The 18,336-nt window shown below is 41.0% G+C and overlaps 1 protein-coding gene across 1 annotated transcript; it reads left to right on the top strand.

The window, feature by feature from the left end:
* Window positions 1-6,065: 6,065 nt before the first annotated feature.
* Window positions 6,066-17,979, top strand: LOC121727846. Its single transcript, XM_042115874.1, has 3 exons — window positions 6,066-6,256; window positions 17,020-17,171; window positions 17,496-17,979. The coding sequence occupies exons 1-3, from the start codon at window positions 6,221-6,223 to the stop codon at window positions 17,911-17,913; spliced, it is 606 nt and encodes a 201-aa protein (XP_041971808.1). The 5' UTR covers window positions 6,066-6,220; the 3' UTR covers window positions 17,914-17,979.
* Window positions 17,980-18,336: the final 357 nt, after the last annotated feature.

Here is an 18,336-nt window from a genome sequence, read left to right as displayed (position 1 = left end):
GTTGCGTTGATTACCGTGGCGCTGTACATTGTTTTTCGGCTTGAGAGAGTTGATGTTTTTTCGTAGTTGCTCGATGTAGGTATGATCTAAGCTCGATGATGATGTTGTTTCGAAGAAGTCGGCCGGTAAACGTAAGTTACGACCGTAGGTTAATTCGGCGGCGCTGACTCCGGTGTCCTCTCGTATGGCGGCGCGTAATCCGAGTAAAACTGTAGGTAGCTCGTCGATCCACGATGTATTACTGTTGATGAGTCTTGTTTTCAGTGAATTCTTGAGACTTCGATGCCAGCGTTCGATCATGCCGTTAGATTGCGGGTGATACGGCGTTGTACGGGTTTTTTCTATTCCCATACATCGAGTTAGGTTGACGAACAGCTGACTCTCGAACTGGCGTCCTTGATCGGTTGTTATTGTAGTCGGACACCCGAATCTCGCTATCCATTGTTCGTAGAATACTCTTGCGACGGTTTCAGCGGTGATGTCGGTGAGTGGTACAGCTTCAGGCCATTTGGTCGAGCGATCGATCATAGTGAGTAGGTATCTATGACCACTCGCTGTTGTAGGCAGCGGTCCGATGATGTCGGTGTGTGTATGTTGAAAGCGATCGACTTGTGGGAATGTCGACACGGCGCTCGATGTATGTCGTTGTATTTTGCTTTGCTGACATTGTATGCAGGTTTTCGTCCACTCGCTAATGTCGGAGTTCATTGACGGCCAGAAGAATTTTTGCGCGATGAGTTTTCTTGATGCTTTTGTTCCAGGATGACTTATGTTATGAATGGAGTCGAACACGGCGCGTCGAAAGTCTTGCGGAATGTACGGCCGAACGTATTTTGTAGAAGTTTCGCATACAATCTTGATATCGGAGTTAGGTATCGTAGTTGTTTTGAAACTTAAGTTTTCTTGGCTGTAGAGTGTAGGTAGCGTGCTATCTCGCTCTTGCGCGCGAGATAACTCTTCATAATTTACAGCTGACGGCGTGTTGATTGTTTCGATGCGGCTGAATGTATCGGCGACTATGTTGTCTTTTCCACTGATATGACGAATGTCGTGCGTGAATTCGGAGATAAAAAGTAGTTGTCGAGTTCTTCTCGGAGTTTCCGATGTCGATGTTTTCTTCTGTAGGGCGAATGTCAATGGCTTGTGGTCGGTGAATATAATGAGTTCTCGGCCCTCGAAAATTTTTCTGAAGTATTTTACTGACATGTAGATAGCTTGAAGTTCGCGATCGTAGGTGCTGTACTTCGTTTGCGCTGTTGTAAATTTCTTCGAGAAGTAGCCGAGTGGTTGCCATTTGTTATTGTTGAATTGTTGTATTACAGCTCCCGCTGCGGTGTCCGAGGCGTCGGAGAAAATAGCGATCGGTGCTTTGTGATTCGGGTGGGCAAGCAAAACAGAGTTTTTGATGCTATTTTTGCATGCCACGAATGCTTCTTTTGATGTCTCGTTCCACTCGATCGGTGTCTTGTCTCGCTTTTTCGCATTATGTAGGTATGCGTGTAGCGGGGCTTGAATTGTAGCGGCGTTCGGAATGCTGTCTCGGTAGAAGTTTAGCATGCCGAGAAAACGTCGTAATTCTTCTATGTTCTTCGGTAATGGGAATTCTTCTATCGCTTGTAATTTATCTTGTGGCGGCTTGATTCCGTCGCTGTTTACGGTGAAGCCGAGGAATTTCACTTCTTGTTTTCCGAGTACACATTTGGCTGGGTTGATCGTGATTCCGTTTTCTTCTAGGCGTTGAAGAACACACCGCAGATGTTGGCGATGTTCTTCTTCGCTGCTGGATGCGATCAACAAGTCGTCGATGAACGAGAAGACGAAGTCGTAGCCTTGCAGTATTTCGTGTATAAAACGTTGAAATGTCTGGCCTGCGTTTCTTAGGCCGGGACACATTCTTGGGAATTCGAATAAACCGAATGGTGTGATGATTGCTGTCTTCTCTATATCCTCTTCATGGACTGGTAATTGCTGGTAGGCTCGGTTCAAGTCGATCGTCGAGAAAATAGTTTTTCCGGCGAGTTGGAAGGTGAAGTCTCGTAGTCGGGGAATAGGGTAACGGTCGGGCTTTGTTACTGCGTTGAGTCGTCGGTAGTCGCCGCACACCCTTATGTCGCCGTTCTTCTTTGGTACAACGTGAAGCGGAGAAGACCAGGCGCTCTTGCTGGGACGACAGAGACCTTGTTGCATCATATTTTCGAATTCTTTCCTGACTTGATTGTAGCGATGTGGTTGTAGCGGTCGGGCGCGACAATGTAGCGGTGGCCCAGACGTCTCGATGAAATGTTCGACGCTATGTTTCGGCGTGATGTTCATCGCTGTCAGTCGTGTGATGCCGGGGAAGTCAGCTAGTATGTCGTGGTACGACTGCGTGCTGTCGACGCTACGGACAGTAGGTACGTCCGTGTAGCGTCCAGGAGCGTTAATATGTAGACTGGTTCTCCCGTCGATGAGTCTTCTATTTTTCAGGTCGACGATGAGTTCGTGGTGTTGCAGGAAGTCGGCACCGAGGATTGGCTTGGAGACTGCTGCGACAATAAACTTCCACTTGTACGGTCGGCGAAGTCCGATGTTGAGTTCAAGTGTCTTCTCGCCGTATGTCGGTATGACGGTGTTGTTGGCGGCGTACAGTTGAAAAGGTAGCGGCTGGAGATGGAGGCCTTTCTTTTTCGGTATGACGGATATATTGGCACCCGTGTCTACCAAAAAAGTGAGATTCGTAGTCTTGTCCGTGACGAATAGGCGGTATTGTTTATTGTGAACGCCGGATTCCGCCGCTGCCAACGTTCTGTCTAGTTTTCCGACTTGTTGTTGAATGTACACGGTTGTGTACATTTTCTCGCTTCTTTCCCGAACTGGCTGTGGTAGTAGCAGAATGGCGATGGTGATGGAGATCGTGGACGTGAAGATGACCGCTGACGGAATCGGGATGTCGATCTGTATCTTGAGCGTTGATAGTGTCCTCTTCTATAATTATTATTATTGGTGTATTGTTGTTTTTTCAGTTCGGCGACCTCTAGGGAGAGTTTGCGGATTTCTTCGATTAGGAGGCACTCGACGTTTGATGAAGTTGATGCGAAGCTATTTACACGATGACTGGATGAGATGCTATGTACAGTATTTACAGTTGACTGCTCGATGATCTTGTCGGCTAGCGCAGCTTGTTCGTCGAGTGTGGTCTTCGACTGGAAAGTTTCACTGACGGCCAGGACGGAGCGAATATTCGTCGGGAGGAGATTGGCCCACATGAGTTGTAGGGTGGAATCGGGGACCTTGTTGCGAGCCAGGTTTCGCATTCGTCTGAGAAGTTGTGACGGTTTTTGGTCTTCCAATTCCATGTCTGACAGAAGCTGTTGAAACTGCCGGCTGTCAGATTCCTCATATGCGGAGATGAGCCGGTCTTTGAGGGCTTGGTATTTGTTTGTCTCTGGCGGGTTGTACAGTAGGTCGGCGATTTGTTCGATGTCTTCCTTTTCCAGCCGAGCGATGACCATTTGGGAGAGCTGGCTTTGGTTTTTCTGAAGGCTGCTGGTGGCTGCTTCGAAGGTGACGAACCAGAGCCTGGGTTTGTCTCTCCAGAATGGTGGAATTCTCATGGAGAGTGCGATGCCGGCGATTTCCTGTGATGACGGTGACGTCGCCGGGTTGCTGGTGAGTGCCGAGGTTTCGGGCAGGGATTCGCCTCTGGGTTCCATTTTTTCAGTGGGATTTCGGGCAGCGATTCGTTGTGCAGCGTTTCGTCCGAGCAGCGTTTCGTCCGAGCAGCGTTTCGTCGTGCAGCGTTTTGTTGCGGAGAGTTTCCCGGGCAGAGATTCCTCTTGTTCTTCGGGCAGAGTTTCTTCTTGCAGAGGTTGCTTGTTGTTCACGGGGTCACCAGTTTAGAGGACCGGTTGGTCTCTCTAAGAGTTCACTAGAGGTCGGAGGAGTATAGAGTAAAACTCGATATACTGTGGTGAACTGAAGTGATTTATTTACAAAAATGCGCTGCTTATATACAAAAAAATGAGTTAATTATTATTATTACAAAATGTACAAAGGTTAAAAGATTGATTGTGATTGGCTATTACAATTAGAAAGAGATGTACAGAAAGGGATAAAAACATTTACAAAAATTAGAAAGGGAAAAAAATTGAATAAGAAATATTTACAAGGTAATTATGATTGCCGCGCGAGAAACTGGACGCACCGCGGCTCGCGGCGCTGGCATCGCCCGAGTATAAATATGGGCTCTCGCGGGCCGCGAATTCAGTCCGCGCGCGCATTCCATACCGACGACGTCTCGCTGCCGGTCGCCGCCGTGCCGGTAATAATTGTAGTGCCGCCATTTTGTGAAGATGGAAGCTCTGCAAACGCCATGAAGACCGTAGCCACGCTGCGAAGATCCCTCGCTCGACGTAACCTCGATGTGAAGACGCGTAGTGTTGTTGCGAAGAATTCTTATTAGAAAAATGCCTTTTTCAAGGCCGGTTCATGTCCGGTATTATTACACGGACAGCTGTTTCTCTCGTCATTGCGAACGTACGTTCTTTGCAGAACGATTTTCTTCTGTGTTTCATCTTCTATAACGAACGTATACAAAGACGGCGTGCGTTCTTTTCAGAGCGCGTTGTTTTCTTTGTTTCATCGGCGAACGAACGTAGGTACTGCTACAACATTAATTTGATAATTCATACCTGGGAACAATTTTTGTTTATCTGAGAACGAAAATATTTCGTGGCGATAGATCTATTTATTAGGTGATACAACTTGATGACAAATATAAATTTTGGTGATAGAAAATATAGTTCCCATTAAAATTTTACTTGTCTAGTATTTACGCCATCTATGAAAATATTTGTGAACTACATACGCTAGGAAAATAAACAAAAGATTTAACTACTGAACAAAAGATGTCGCTAACAAGCCATAAATAACGAGGTTGTATTTGTAGTTTAAATAAAACTGCTTCTAAAGGGAGATTTTCCAGGTATTCTCGGTATTGTTTTTTCACGATTGTAAAGTTCCTGCACGGAGCACATTGAGGACAAATAAGTTTCAGGTGCGTTTTCATAGATTTGTTCATAATATGTGTATTGTGCAAGTATTTCAGCTAGGTAATTAGTTTTCTTTCAGGAGTTTTGACCAATCATAGTGCTGAGCTGAGTTTTTGTTACTTCTCACCGTGAGTAGCTACTTCAATGTTTGTCAGGCATCGATTTTTTTTATGAAACAAGGGGGCAAACGAGCAAACGGGTCACCTGGTGGAAAGCAACTACCGTCGCCCATGGACACTCGCAACATTAGAAGAGCTGCAGGTGCGTTGCCGGCCTTTTAAGAGGGAATACGCTCTCTTCTTGAAGGTTTGCACTTTGCAGGTCGTATCAGAGTTTTTACAGTGCGCGGCAGAATGTTATGCGAGAAACGCAAGGTGGAAGACTGCCACTTCATCAAGGTGATGAGGATGGTATATTTTTCGCGTGGGACGATGGTGAAAAGTTGGTATGATTCCGAACAATTCCTCAGAGCACTCCCCGTGATACAACCGATAGAGGATACATTTTACACTGTTTGCTACTAGGGGCGGTCGAGCTGTTATGGTCTTCTCGATTTGACTTTTAATTTCTCGATCACCCAAATTCGTAGTTCATAATATCGTGACAACATCGAAACCACATCGAAGAATAGCGAATCGACCTAACATCAGCACGTCCGATAAAATAGAAGATGTACCACATCTTTTAACAGAATGCCCAATATACTCGAGGCCAAAATATGATCTGGAGATGAAAATAGGACTAGAAATTAATGTTGATAGCATAAAGGAAATTGTAAAAGATAAGAAAAATAGGGAAGAATTTTTGCTATATTGTGTTAAAATAATAAAAGGAGTAAATAGTATAGCAGAACAGAAAATAGAAATAGGAGATAAGTGTGTAGAAATAGGACAGTATAAATTGTATTCAGAATATAAATCCCCCGAATAAAAATCAGGGACAAGAGCATTATAATAATAAAAAAAAAAAAAAAAAAACATCAGCACGTCTGAAGGCTGTAATCCTGTACTCCGAGCACGCGCCCTCCGCCCTTATCCAGCGCGCGCGCGCTCCGCGGTACAGTCGCGGGCTGATGTGCGCGCGCGCTGCTTGTACCCGCCTGTATCGCTGTACGCGCCTGTACCGCCTGTGGAAACTGCGACGGACGAGCAAAAAAAATATCGACAGATTCAAAAAGTTGTTCCAATAAAATGGCGCGAATTCTTGGAATATTTTTAATTTTTTTGGTGAGTTTTTTTTTAATTTTAGTTTAATAGGTGCTTGACTCTTGAGGTTATGATTGTAGTCAAATTGTAGTAACAATAACATGTTTTCTAATCGGTTTCGAATTTTTAAATATAAATTCGTTTTACATTTTTAAGAAAGATTTTTAATAACACTAGAAATAAAAATACTGTTAAGCCAAAAACGTCAAATTTATGGATTCATCAGCGGAAGTTACAATCAAGTAATATTACGTGTAGTCGTGAAGGACTCGTTTGTAGTAAACAGGTAAACAATAATGCAAGTGGTACACTTTCTCAGCCGAATCTCAAAAGATCAAAAGGGCAGCAAGTGAAATTATTGTGCAGGATATACAATTCTGACCTTTCAGAAAAAAAAAAGAAATAAAATATATATATATATATATATATATATATATATATATCGGCTCCAACGATTTTCATGAAATTTAGTATATAGGGGTTTCGGGGGCGATAAATCTATCTAGCTAGGAATCATTTTTAGAAAATGTCATTTTATTCGTATTTTATCGAATACCGAGCAAAGCTCGGTCAAACAGCTAGTTATGATTTAATAATGCTCACGTTTGATAAAGAATATACTTAAAATTTGTGTGAAATGAGTGGTAAAGGATAGATCGTCCTCGTAGACGAAGAAAAGCCGCCACTGCCATACGCATCGGAGACAAGGCGTAGAGCCGAAAAGAGGTGATGTAGAGACTACAGTCATAACAGCTCATAGTACAACTTATTGTTTTGAGGGTCTTATAATATGATTAAAAGGTGATAGGAATAGAATAATATTATATTTATATCCAACTATCTTAGTCAAAACTTTATAATTGCTATAAGTATTGCTTTGCTCTTACTGTAGTTACAGTAAGCTGTAAATTTTACGAATAAAAATAAATTAAATTAAATATGAAGCGAACCGCTGGTGATAGTTAGTTGCAGATATCCCTAACATTAAAAGTTTAGCCATGGGAGATGAGAGTTCAAAACAAACCTAGAATTAATACACCTCTACAAAAACCTCATTTAACTTCTAATAATGACCTGAGTTAATATTCATAAAGGCATCTTAACCCTAAAACAGTCATAGTGACGTGGACGCTGACCATCATCAGTACCTATCGCGGAACCCGCCACAAGGTCGACCATTGTGTACGACCAATGCTGACCGTGAACTAACGGCTGGAGAGGTCAGCTATTAGTATTACATGTTGAGTTGGGGTCATCAGAGAGTACAATAAAGTAAAAGAAGATACGAAAATAATATAGTATACTTCCTTTCATTTCTTGTGTTCGAAATGTAAATAAACAAACTAAAATTCAATTAAATCAATGTGCTTTTAGACTTCTGTATTTCGTAGTCAAAAGTAATATTTAAATTGGTAGCATTATAGTAGCCTATACAGAGCTTTACTTACATTTATATCAATAGAAAAACGAAAGCGAGTATTATTTCTGTTACAATAATCGTAGCGTAATCTCATTATTGTGTCAAATCACATACTTTGTTTCTTCATTGACTTATCGCGTGTCAAGCAGTAAGTTAATATACCTAGCGGAATCCGCTAGGTTTAACTTTATGGTCTCAAGTCAATAAATATTTAATCGGAGTTTGTGCCACAGACTGAAAAAAAATGTACGCGAGCTAGACTGTCGAAAATAGATCATGCATAAAACTACGCAATAAAAATACAATATGTATGAAAATCCTTCAACTCACATCACGAAAAACTCATAAATAATATTAAGTATTGAAGCTCCAAAGATTTCAAATAGAGACGTAAGTTATTTAAGCGTCCCCCCTCGCTGGAAGGATATAACTGGTGGGGTATTTTGTACCCCCAGCACGCGCTGCACGGTGACGGTGGAAATATAACGTAGAATTTCATGAGAGCTAACACTCAAACGTGTCTATAATTTTAGTACGAACTACGGTTTACTCGCTAAGTTTTATTGTCGTCTTCTATTTCCGTTATTGTAGATATGTGGAATATATTCTTTCCGCGGTAAAACAGTAGTCAAATATAATGTAATCTTCCTTTTTATAAAAATATAAGGATATATAATATCATTGAAACCAGGTCAGGCCAGGTTACGCAGGAGTAATTTTATATAGTCTCCATGTGTGTAGTACACAAGAGCACTCTCTATTCCTTTACTCTCATAACCCAGTGGGACGGAGGACAGACACGACTGGCGAGAGATCAGGCGCAGGACCGACTTTTTACATGCCCATCCGACGCATGGATCATATTACTTGCCAGACAATCAGGTGATCAGCCTGCATTGTCCTAACCAAACTTGGAAATAACATGTTTCCAACGCGGGAATCGAACCCGTCGTGGGTTCGATTCCCGCGTTGGAAACATGTTCAAGTCTCTCTCTCTCTCTGACTCCGAGTCAAGAGATACTATCTTTAGCGAGAAAGATTGACATCTCCGTGGTCCAGTGGTAGACCACCGGACGACAGAGATTCTTCGCTTGTTCTAGAAGACGCTCGTGTTGTACCGGCGCGGTGCCGCGGTGTTAGATAACAGCTGACATTGTGAGTGTCATTGACCGCGTTGGGCGCGCGCCGCGATTGACAAAAACGCTGTCCACTGCAAAAACAACAAACTAATTAGGATACCCACATACTGCTATTGCTGCTTCTATCTATATATATGAAACTCAAAGGTGACTGACTGATTGACATAGTGGCCCAAACCACTGGACAGATCGGGCTGAAATTTGGCATGCAGGTAGATGTTATGACGTGGGCATCCGCTAAGAAAGGATTTTGATAAATTCAAACCCCAAGGGGTTCAAATAGGGGATGAAAGTTTGTATATAATAATACTTCTTAACGCGAGCGAAGCCGCGGGCAAAAGCTCGTATATATATAAAACTCAAAGGTGACTGACTGACATGGTGATCTATCAACGCACAACTCAAACCACTGGACTGATCGAGCTGAAATTTGGCATGCAGGTAGATATTATGACATAGGCAACCGCTAAGAAAGGATTTTGATCAATTCCACCTCCAAGGGGTTAAAATACGGGAGAAAAGTTTGTATATAATAATACTTCTTAACGCGAGCGAAGCCGTGGGCAAAAGCTCGTATATAATATAATTCAAAGGTGACTGACTGACTGACATGGTGATCGGCTGGTCAAACCACTGGCCGGATCTGGCTGAAATTTGGCATGCGGCTAGATGTCATGACGTAGGCATCTGCTAAGAAAGGATTTTGATCAATAATTCTACCCCCAAGTAGGTATTATGTATTTACTTACCTAATAATATAATTATAGTTTTCTGGAGTCTTATATTTTAAGACTCCAGAAAACTATAATAAACCTAAACCTTGCCTTACAAAAGACGTTGGAGTCCTCAGGGCTGAAACTTCAAATTAATTTCATCTGAACTTGAACAAGTCGGTTTGCCATTAGGCCTCGTCAAAAATCTCAGTTCTCATCATACACGCATTATTAGAGGACCTTGTATAATTTTTTGTTTGAAGAAGCAGAGGAAAACGTGGAAAAAACGAAAAAAATATTTGAGCGAACTTATCTTACGAAATATTGAAGCGATTATTACGTAATTTACTTTATTACGTATTTTGTTCCTTATTGACTACGGAACCCTTATAGTTTGTCTGTCCGTCCGTCTGTATATCTGTCTGTCTGTCTGTCCGTCTGTCCGTCTGTGTCCGTCTGCGTCCGTCTGTGTCCGCCTGTCCGTCTGTGTCCATCTGTCCGTCTGTGTCCGTCTGTCCGTCTGTCCGTCTGTCCGTCTGTCCGTCTGTCCGTCTGTCCGTCTGTCCGTCTGTCCGTCTGTACCCGTCTCTCTGTCCGTCTGTACCCGTCTCTCTGTCCGCGGTTTTGCTCAGAGCACAAAATAGTACCTAAAATATAAAAAAAAAAATTATGGTACCTCCCCTACACACAAAGCGGGTATGAATTTTTTTTCGCGTCCACCCCATCGTGTGTCGTTGGAAAGGTTTTTTAAAATCGTTAGAGTCCAGTGTCCTCCCCTTCTACCAGCTAAACGGTTGTTTCTGGAAAAGTGAAAAAATTCATGGGACTCGGGAGTAGGAAATATTATGCTGAATTTAAAAGGAAAACTAGCACGGCTTAGAAGACTTCATAAGTTAAATAATGAGTTATAATAGTCGATCAACTAAAAAAAGACGTGTATTCGTCAAAGTATTTAGGCACTTTTCGTTCAAATTTCTTTGACAGTAACTGAGATGATGTTGTTAGTAGTGTAAAACACGTTATAAATGTACATTCATCGACCATACAAACATTATCAAAAACTAGCGGTACTACGGGACCCTATATTTCGCGTGGCCCGACACGCACTTGGCCGGTCTTTTTATTAATATTAGTTCACTACAGTGTGAACCTGCGTGTTTACATTTTTAAAAACAAAAGTAATTAAACGGAATAGTTCCAGTAAGTATTAACTATTAAGTATTCATTTGGCGTCTTTGTCATGAATATAATATAAACTCTGACCTCTTTCCTCCTGAGATGTTCTCATTTTGGCGAGATTGTATCCTTCAGTCGAGGCCGGAGTCCGGACGATTGATTGCTAACAAATACAGATAGGAACCTTGACAGGACATCTACTAGTCTATAGTATTGCCAAAAATGTGTTTTCTACCTTCGGGTTTTCCTCTTCCCAAAAACAAATAAGAATACTAAAAACCCAAATCAATTTTAAAATAACCAGTGTCACGCCACAGTTCAACACGAATATAACGACTTACGACACCTCTCAAGCTAAAATCCATTAAGCCGCAAGATCAATCAAGCAATCTACACTTTGTATACAGACGTATAGAATGATAACACCAAAGTGTTATCTATACGTCTGTATACAAAGTGTAGATTGACATTGTATAACTAATACAAATATTAGTTATACAATGTTTGTCCGTGTCTGATAGGTTAGTTTTATAATTATTTTTGTAGAGTGTACAAAAAACAATGATAGATCCTTTTTCCCGGCAAAATGTACAGTTGTCGTAGGATTTCCTCGCAAGCATGAGACCATCTGCTTTTGTTATCTACATTATGTTAATTAAACGTTTCTCATACAGAGGTTTTGATTCGAATGTTTAAATTAATTATTAATTCATCAAATTAGTTATTTATTACAAGGTACTCGAATAAGAACTGTTATGTTTTGAAAATGTAAAGGTTACCTATCTAATCCTTATATTGGCAATCTTGGGTTTTATTACTGTTATAAATCTTATATCGATCGACATAATCGTGTACAGTACTATAATAGATGTTGTCCGCAGTTTCATTGCGCCTTATGTCGTTTAATACTTACACGTACATTTTCCTCAGATCAAAAGTATCCTATGTCTTTTCCCCGTATATGGACAAATGTCCCCTAGTGAAAACGCGTCATACGTGTATGCCGCGTTTTCACTAGGGGACATTAATTTGTCTCGCGACCTAGTCGCGCGACACGTAATGTACGTGTCCTGCGACATGTACGACATGAGCGACATTACGGGTAGCGGGACCTGTCGCTGACGACATACTGTTCACCAATCACCACTGACAAGTATGAACAAGTCATATGTCGAGGGACAAAGTTGCAGGGACAAACCGCTTGTTGCAGGGACAAACTACGTAAATGTCGGACAATTTGTCTCCGCGACATGTCCCCTAGTGAAAACGCGGCTTTAATGTACCTGCGTCCAAAGTACCTCCATGCCTGAACCAAATCAGTTCGTCGCCTTAAACGTAAAGAGGTAACTGATAGACCAACATCCTTTTACATTTATAATATCAGTATGGATAATAATTATTATTTGTATGTCAGTGGGGGCTGCCACATCTCTCGATGGTAAGACAAGCTTACCGACAGTTTAGTAAGGTAGAAATTGCATCAATGGTCGGAATATTCAGTATCCCCAAAATATCTAAAAGCTTTGCATGACTTGTACCACGCTAACATGGTGATGTATTATTCAGAGCCGATATTCTGGCGGCCTCCAGCACACTCTCGTCACGTCTGGCCCTCGACGACGTTATAACTTGTACCGATTTTCCTGATCATCCCAGTGGGTTTGGAATTTCTCTTGTTTATCCTCTGACAAACATAATGTCATTACAATCAAATACGGGTAAGTATTTTTTGTACTTGAATGAATTTACGAGATGAGATTACTTGGATGAATTTTGAACATCCTTACTAATATTATAAATGCGAAAGTGTGTCTGTCTGTTTGTTACCTCTTCACGTTTAAGCCGCTGAACCGATTCAGCTGAGGTGTTACTTTGAGTCCCTGGAAAATGTACGGTTCCCGCGCGATAAACAAATTCGGCGCAATTGTTATTGTGTCGCGCAAACGGCGGAGTTGCGGGCGTCATGTAGTTTATTGTAACTTTGTTAAGTATAATATTATGTTATTAGCAAGTTTACTACGTTCCACCCGTCTAGTATATTAACTTAAGTTTCAGGGACAAAGTCTGGGATCAAGTTTTGATAATGACACGTAAAAAGTTAAAAAAAAATACATGGTTTCCCAGAAATAAGCCTTGCATACTTAGGGAAATGTAGAAATTAAACGACATTTCACATAATGTCTTGATTTACTACGTGTATCCGGTTACAGTAATTTTGGAAAACGATACGAACGGAACAAAGACAATGGTAGAATTTTTACAAGAACTAGGAAATCACAGATTACATTTTTAATGTAGTGAGGGAATAATTATTACTGAAAAGGCGGCAATTTCAAATTCTAACTTTCAGCCGTTATCGAGAAGCTGATATATTTTTTTATTTACACAAGAATCAAGATACACAATATAATTGTTTTAAACTTTAAAGTACTTACTTATAAAGAATAGTATTTGCAAGTTGCAACCGTTAAAAATAATAAAATATAGTCTTCCATATAAGTTTTAATTAAAAATACATTGTATTTTATCCAGTAATTAAAATGTCTGATAATACTTTTAACTTTAATCGCTTGTCTTAAATTACATCACTTTGTTCTTTACGAGTTAATTGTTACATTTGATAATGATACAGGTGCTTAACGCCGTGATGTGCGTCATACTTTTGGTTACTGGTAACGGTAGATAAGATGTTGTCTCAAAGACTACTTAAAGTTAAAAACTTCTTAATTCAATGAATTAATGTTTTGCTCAGCTAGTACCTACTGGGAGCAATTGCTTAGCATCGGGAAAAAATGGAGTAGAATACCAGAGAAATAAGTTCACAATATAATAATAAACTCTTTATTTGCACACATAAAAATACAAAGTAAGAAAAAAGAAACAAATTATTGAAAGAGCGCAAATTGACAGCCTTACCGCTTTGTGCGATTTCTTCCATATTATAACCATATTATTATGCAGGTGTATTATGCAGGTAGCGAATAAAAAGTCTTGCGATTTGTAGAGCCTTCTAATTGAATAAGTTTTAATGTATTCGACCGTGAGTACAACATGCAGAATAACTTAGACACCGTCTTCAATAGACTTTAGAGCGGCTAACTAATTCATTTGTACGTATACATCTCAATAAACGTCATTTAGCAATAATGGAGCTTCCATAACCTATAACAATACTGCCATTAGCTCTGGCCTCAGAATGCGATTCTCATCACTAGAATGTCGTTTCGAGCGTAAGCCGTGGGCTGACTGGGCTCCATAAGTCACTTCTAAAATCTGTGGTCATAACCTATATTATTATTAACCTATATTAGGTTATATGAGCTGTAACCTCATGACGTGTCTATTCTCATGCCTCGAATTCGAGCGAGGGCTATCTCAAAAGCGCGCCAATATACTGCCTCAAGCGTGACAGCCTGCAATCGAAACTACTTGAAACTCGGGGCCCTATCGTAACAATACTACCAATTAGCTCATATCAGGCCTTCAGATTTTTTATGTTTCAAATTCGAGTTATATTCGAGCCACGAGAATAGGGATCCAGCTCAGTAGTCGACGCACGTCCGCTAACTAAAAGAACCAATATTATTTAATAAAGGTAACATTTAGGTGGCCCGGCATTCGTAAGTGTATCGTTATATTCCTACCTCCTCATACGAGACACACTGCGAATTTATATTTCCCTCGAAATATTCGTACACGAAATAAAGATTATTTATTATGTTCTAGGGTGTAAGATGTCAATTATGTACGCATTCTCTGCGAGTACGTTTTGAGGAATTTTAGGGATATGCGTGCGGGGTAGTTTGTTATAGTCGTACGTGGCTCCTCAGCCAAAAGAAGTTCCTTAGATCACTCGGAAAAGAAATAATTATTATTAACCGAAGTTGCCACATTTTTAATATCCGATTTCATCGTCGTAGAAAGTGGTGACAACTTTGCTAAAAGTTCTGCAACCAAAATTAATCGCTGATCACCGAGAAGATGATAGATGCTACCTCTAAATCTAAGGCCAGGGTAGGTCCATCTTAACCAATAAGATCGCGAAAAAATTATTCTCTTGTTGTTACTAAGACGAAGATTGAAAAAGAATCATTAAATATTTTTTCAAGTCGGTTAAAAAGAAACCGAGGAAATTTTATATATTATTTATTATAGATAAAATTTCCTCGGTATAATTTTTTTTTTTTAACGGGCTTTGGCCCACCACACATTCCCACCACTGTATCTCCTGTGTCGCCAGGATCGGCAGCGGCATCCAACCACGAAAACCCTTTGATATGATCTCAGGGAGCCCGAGGGACATGCTAAAGCTGTCTTGGGACCCGCAACGAAATTAATCAGAAGAAAATAGGAGGAGTAGGAAGAATTCCAGATTCCCTCCCCAATATAAAGCGGGAGACCTGAGAGAGAGAGAGAGCGGGAGAGTTTCCTCGGTATACATGACAATATTTGCATTACGCGACTTTGATATGTATTTTCATATTATGCCTCGTTTAAGTTTGGACACAAATTTTGTTCGGAAGTTTCACCAGAATAGGGGCGCGCGCTGCACCGTACCGTATCACGGTGGCGGCGTCGCTCTTTTCTTGAAGGTTTGATCATTTTAGCACATGGCCTCCCCATCACATCGTCCTTATCAATCGAAGACAATGATGAGCACTTAGTATGCGCCGGCCGGCCGCGCCGTGCCAATGTAGCACGCGCTCACAATGACATGTTCGATCACTTGCATTTAAGTGTATCTTAATAGCTAGTGTTATATATTCCGTGGTACAAAACATAGAGACGGCACAATAGACATAACGACCAGTAGTTCGACTGCAAAGAAACGGACAGGTTTCAATATCTGTCAAATTCGTCGGGTTTCACTAGGATTATGAACGGAATGTGCCTCGCGCTGGCTGATATAATTTATTTTTAAATATTTAAAATAAAGATTTCAAAATTGGATTCTGACAATTTTAATCGCATGTGCCAAAACACAAACAACAATACGACCAAAGAGGAACACGTCCATCGAATATGTCATATTTTTAAATTCGTAGGTAACAAGTTAACAACCCTAGCAACGATTTTCGTCATAATACGTCAAATTTAAAAATTTCAACATCAGTTCTAAGTCGGCATACTCTATAATTATGTCTACTCTGGAGACGGCATGATCACTGCGCCGGTCCAGAATTTAGCGGCGTTGTTGTTTTTTTTTAGATGAATAAAAATGTTGAACTCGCGCCAATCAACAACAAAACAGAGAAATCAATTAGGTCGAAAAATTTCCGGAACGTTCACTGAACTCATTGTTTAATGTTATTTCGGGTTAATACATCATACGTTTACGAACTTCTGGCGCTGGTGTCCGTTTGATTGATGAGAAGCGGAATCGGCCGGTACAGCTCCTTCCGCCCCTCGCCCCCCGTCGTCTCTCGGACGTCCGGACTCGGGGAAGTACGAGTTCCCAAACTCACTGTCATAAACATCACAATTAAATTATGTAATGAAACCATGTTTCTTTTAATTCACTTCAATAATTATTTTCCTGTCGTTTTTTACGTGTATTGATAGATTCGCGCATTGGCTGCTGAACATTTATTTTATTTATTACATTGATGCTTTGGAATGGTATGTTTGTTGAAAATTGAAACAATAATTCGTATCCTAAAGCGATGCAGTATTTAGTCTGCACACAGCATGCAGGTCTGCACACAGCATGCAGGTCTGCACACAGCATGCAGGTCTGCACACAGCATGCAGGTCTGCACACAGCATGCAGGCCACCGTAGCTAATTTCTACGCAAAAATATACAAAGTGACTTATTGAAACTAAAATTTTACACGTGGGAGAGCCATGCTTCGGCACGAATGGGCCGGCTCGACCGGAGAAATACCACGTTCTCACAGAAAACCGGCGTGAAACAGCGCTTGCGCTGTGTTTCGCCGAGTGAGTGAGTTTACCGGAGGCCCAATCCCCTACCCTATTCCCTTCCCTACCCTCCCCTATTCCCTTCCCTTCCCATCCCTACCCTCCCCTATTACCCTATTCCCTCTTAAAAGGACGGCAACGCACCTGCAGCTCTTCTGATGCTGCAAGTGTCCATGGGCGACGGAAGTTGCTTTCCATCAGGTGACCCGTTTGCTCGTGTGCCCCCTTGTTTCATAAAAAAAAAAAAACTGCTAGCGTTTGGTGTTTAAGTTTGGTGGTAATGCGAAGCCTGCTAATTTATTATTTTTACCAAGGTCATCCATAGTATCAGACTTCGTAGACTATCCTTTTTTAAAAACAGTGCGCTCTTGAATTGAAGAAGAAATAAATCTGATTAACCAAATCCTTCATTCCAGGTGTTCCAGCATGGTTCCCCCCGCGGGCTACCGGAGCAGGCGGTGGTGAGCTACACCACGCTGCCCTCCACCCCGCCCCACCAGCACCAGCAGGACGTGTACCACCAGATCGCCAACAATATCGCCGAGAGAATCACCTCTCCCATATACAGGTACTGAGACCGATGTTCCAGGTGTTCCAGCAGGGTTCTTCCTGCGGGCTGCCGGAGCAGGCGGTGGTAAGCTACACCACGCTGCCCTCTAAAGAATAAAGTCCTAGAGAAAATACTAAAGTCTTAGACATTTCATCTCTATTCTAAGACTGGTGTAACCGGTGGTAGGCCTCATGTAGACATTCTAAAAGTGTTAACTTTGGTAACCTATTTAGAAATAAATATTTTGATTTTGATTTTAAGATAAAAGAGCCTAGTTTTCTCCAAATAAATAGTTAATATTAAACACAAACAATTCTAATAAGAGTTATCTTCTACTTGCAGATTCCTCGGCTTTGGCAACGCCACAGCATCAGCATCAACCACCAAAGCCCCATGGAAGGATGTAGAAATTCTTGACGAGCCAGAGGAAAACACCGATGTCATGGTCGACAACGACATATCGAGCACGAAAGACGTAGAAGAACTATCACCAGAGGCTTTGAAGAAGATAGACAGAAAGCCAGAGAAGATAACGCTGTTCTCCAGCTATCTGCCCAGTGATAAGGCTAATGTAGTAGCTAATACCACAGAAGAAGACAATATTGAGACGTTTGGCTTCGAAGATGATGGGGTAGAAGACGATTCGACCTACAAGCCAAGAGATGGGCCCTTCGTATACATTTTGGAGCTGCTAGGTAGCTTCTTTACTCTCATATACGGTGGTATAGTTTCGCTCTTCTCTGGTAGTAGGAGTTCGTAAATTGATATATATTTATTTATTTATATACAGACAACATATTTTATAAAAACGTCTCATTGTTTTGATGTAAACGTTAAGAACACCTCCTTTTTAAAGTCGGTTTTTGACTTTTATTTTTTGTGTGGTGAATACAAATTACAACTAAATGTGCAAGAACGTAATATAGTAAGTATCATTAGTTATAAATACTCAGAATTTTTAGGAAAGCGAAATATATTTTATAGATATTTTAAATAAATTACAGGTACTTCTAGAAATAAAACTATAGCTCAACAAAAAGATTGAAAACCTCCTTTTTGGAAGTCGATAATAAAGTGAGTTCTGTGTGGGCTTTTAAAATGGTGCTTTTGTGAATCTGCAATTTAAATCTGACTTTGGAAAATGCTTAATTATTACTTTGCTTTGTCTTTAGCCAAGATGCTT

Source organism: Aricia agestis, chromosome 6, assembly GCF_905147365.1.
Source record: "Aricia agestis chromosome 6, ilAriAges1.1, whole genome shotgun sequence".
In the NCBI taxonomy this organism is placed as follows: Eukaryota; Metazoa; Arthropoda; class Insecta; order Lepidoptera; family Lycaenidae; genus Aricia; species Aricia agestis.
Note: the sequence above shows the minus strand (reverse complement) of the source record. Positions and strands in the feature narration are given on the sequence as shown.

What these genes read in the sequence shown, in the direction of transcription:
- LOC121727846 (XM_042115874.1), top strand. Translation starts at nt 6,221, where the DNA reads ATGGCGCGAATTCTTGGAATATTTTTAATTTTTTTG. An exon ending in GAATATTTTTAATTTTTTTG is followed by an intron (nt 6,257 to 17,019) that starts GTGAGTTTTTTT and finishes CCTTCATTCCAG; the next exon opens with GTGTTCCAGCATGGTTCCCC. An exon ending in ATCACCTCTCCCATATACAG is followed by an intron (nt 17,172 to 17,495) that starts GTACTGAGACCG and finishes TTCTACTTGCAG; the next exon opens with ATTCCTCGGCTTTGGCAACG.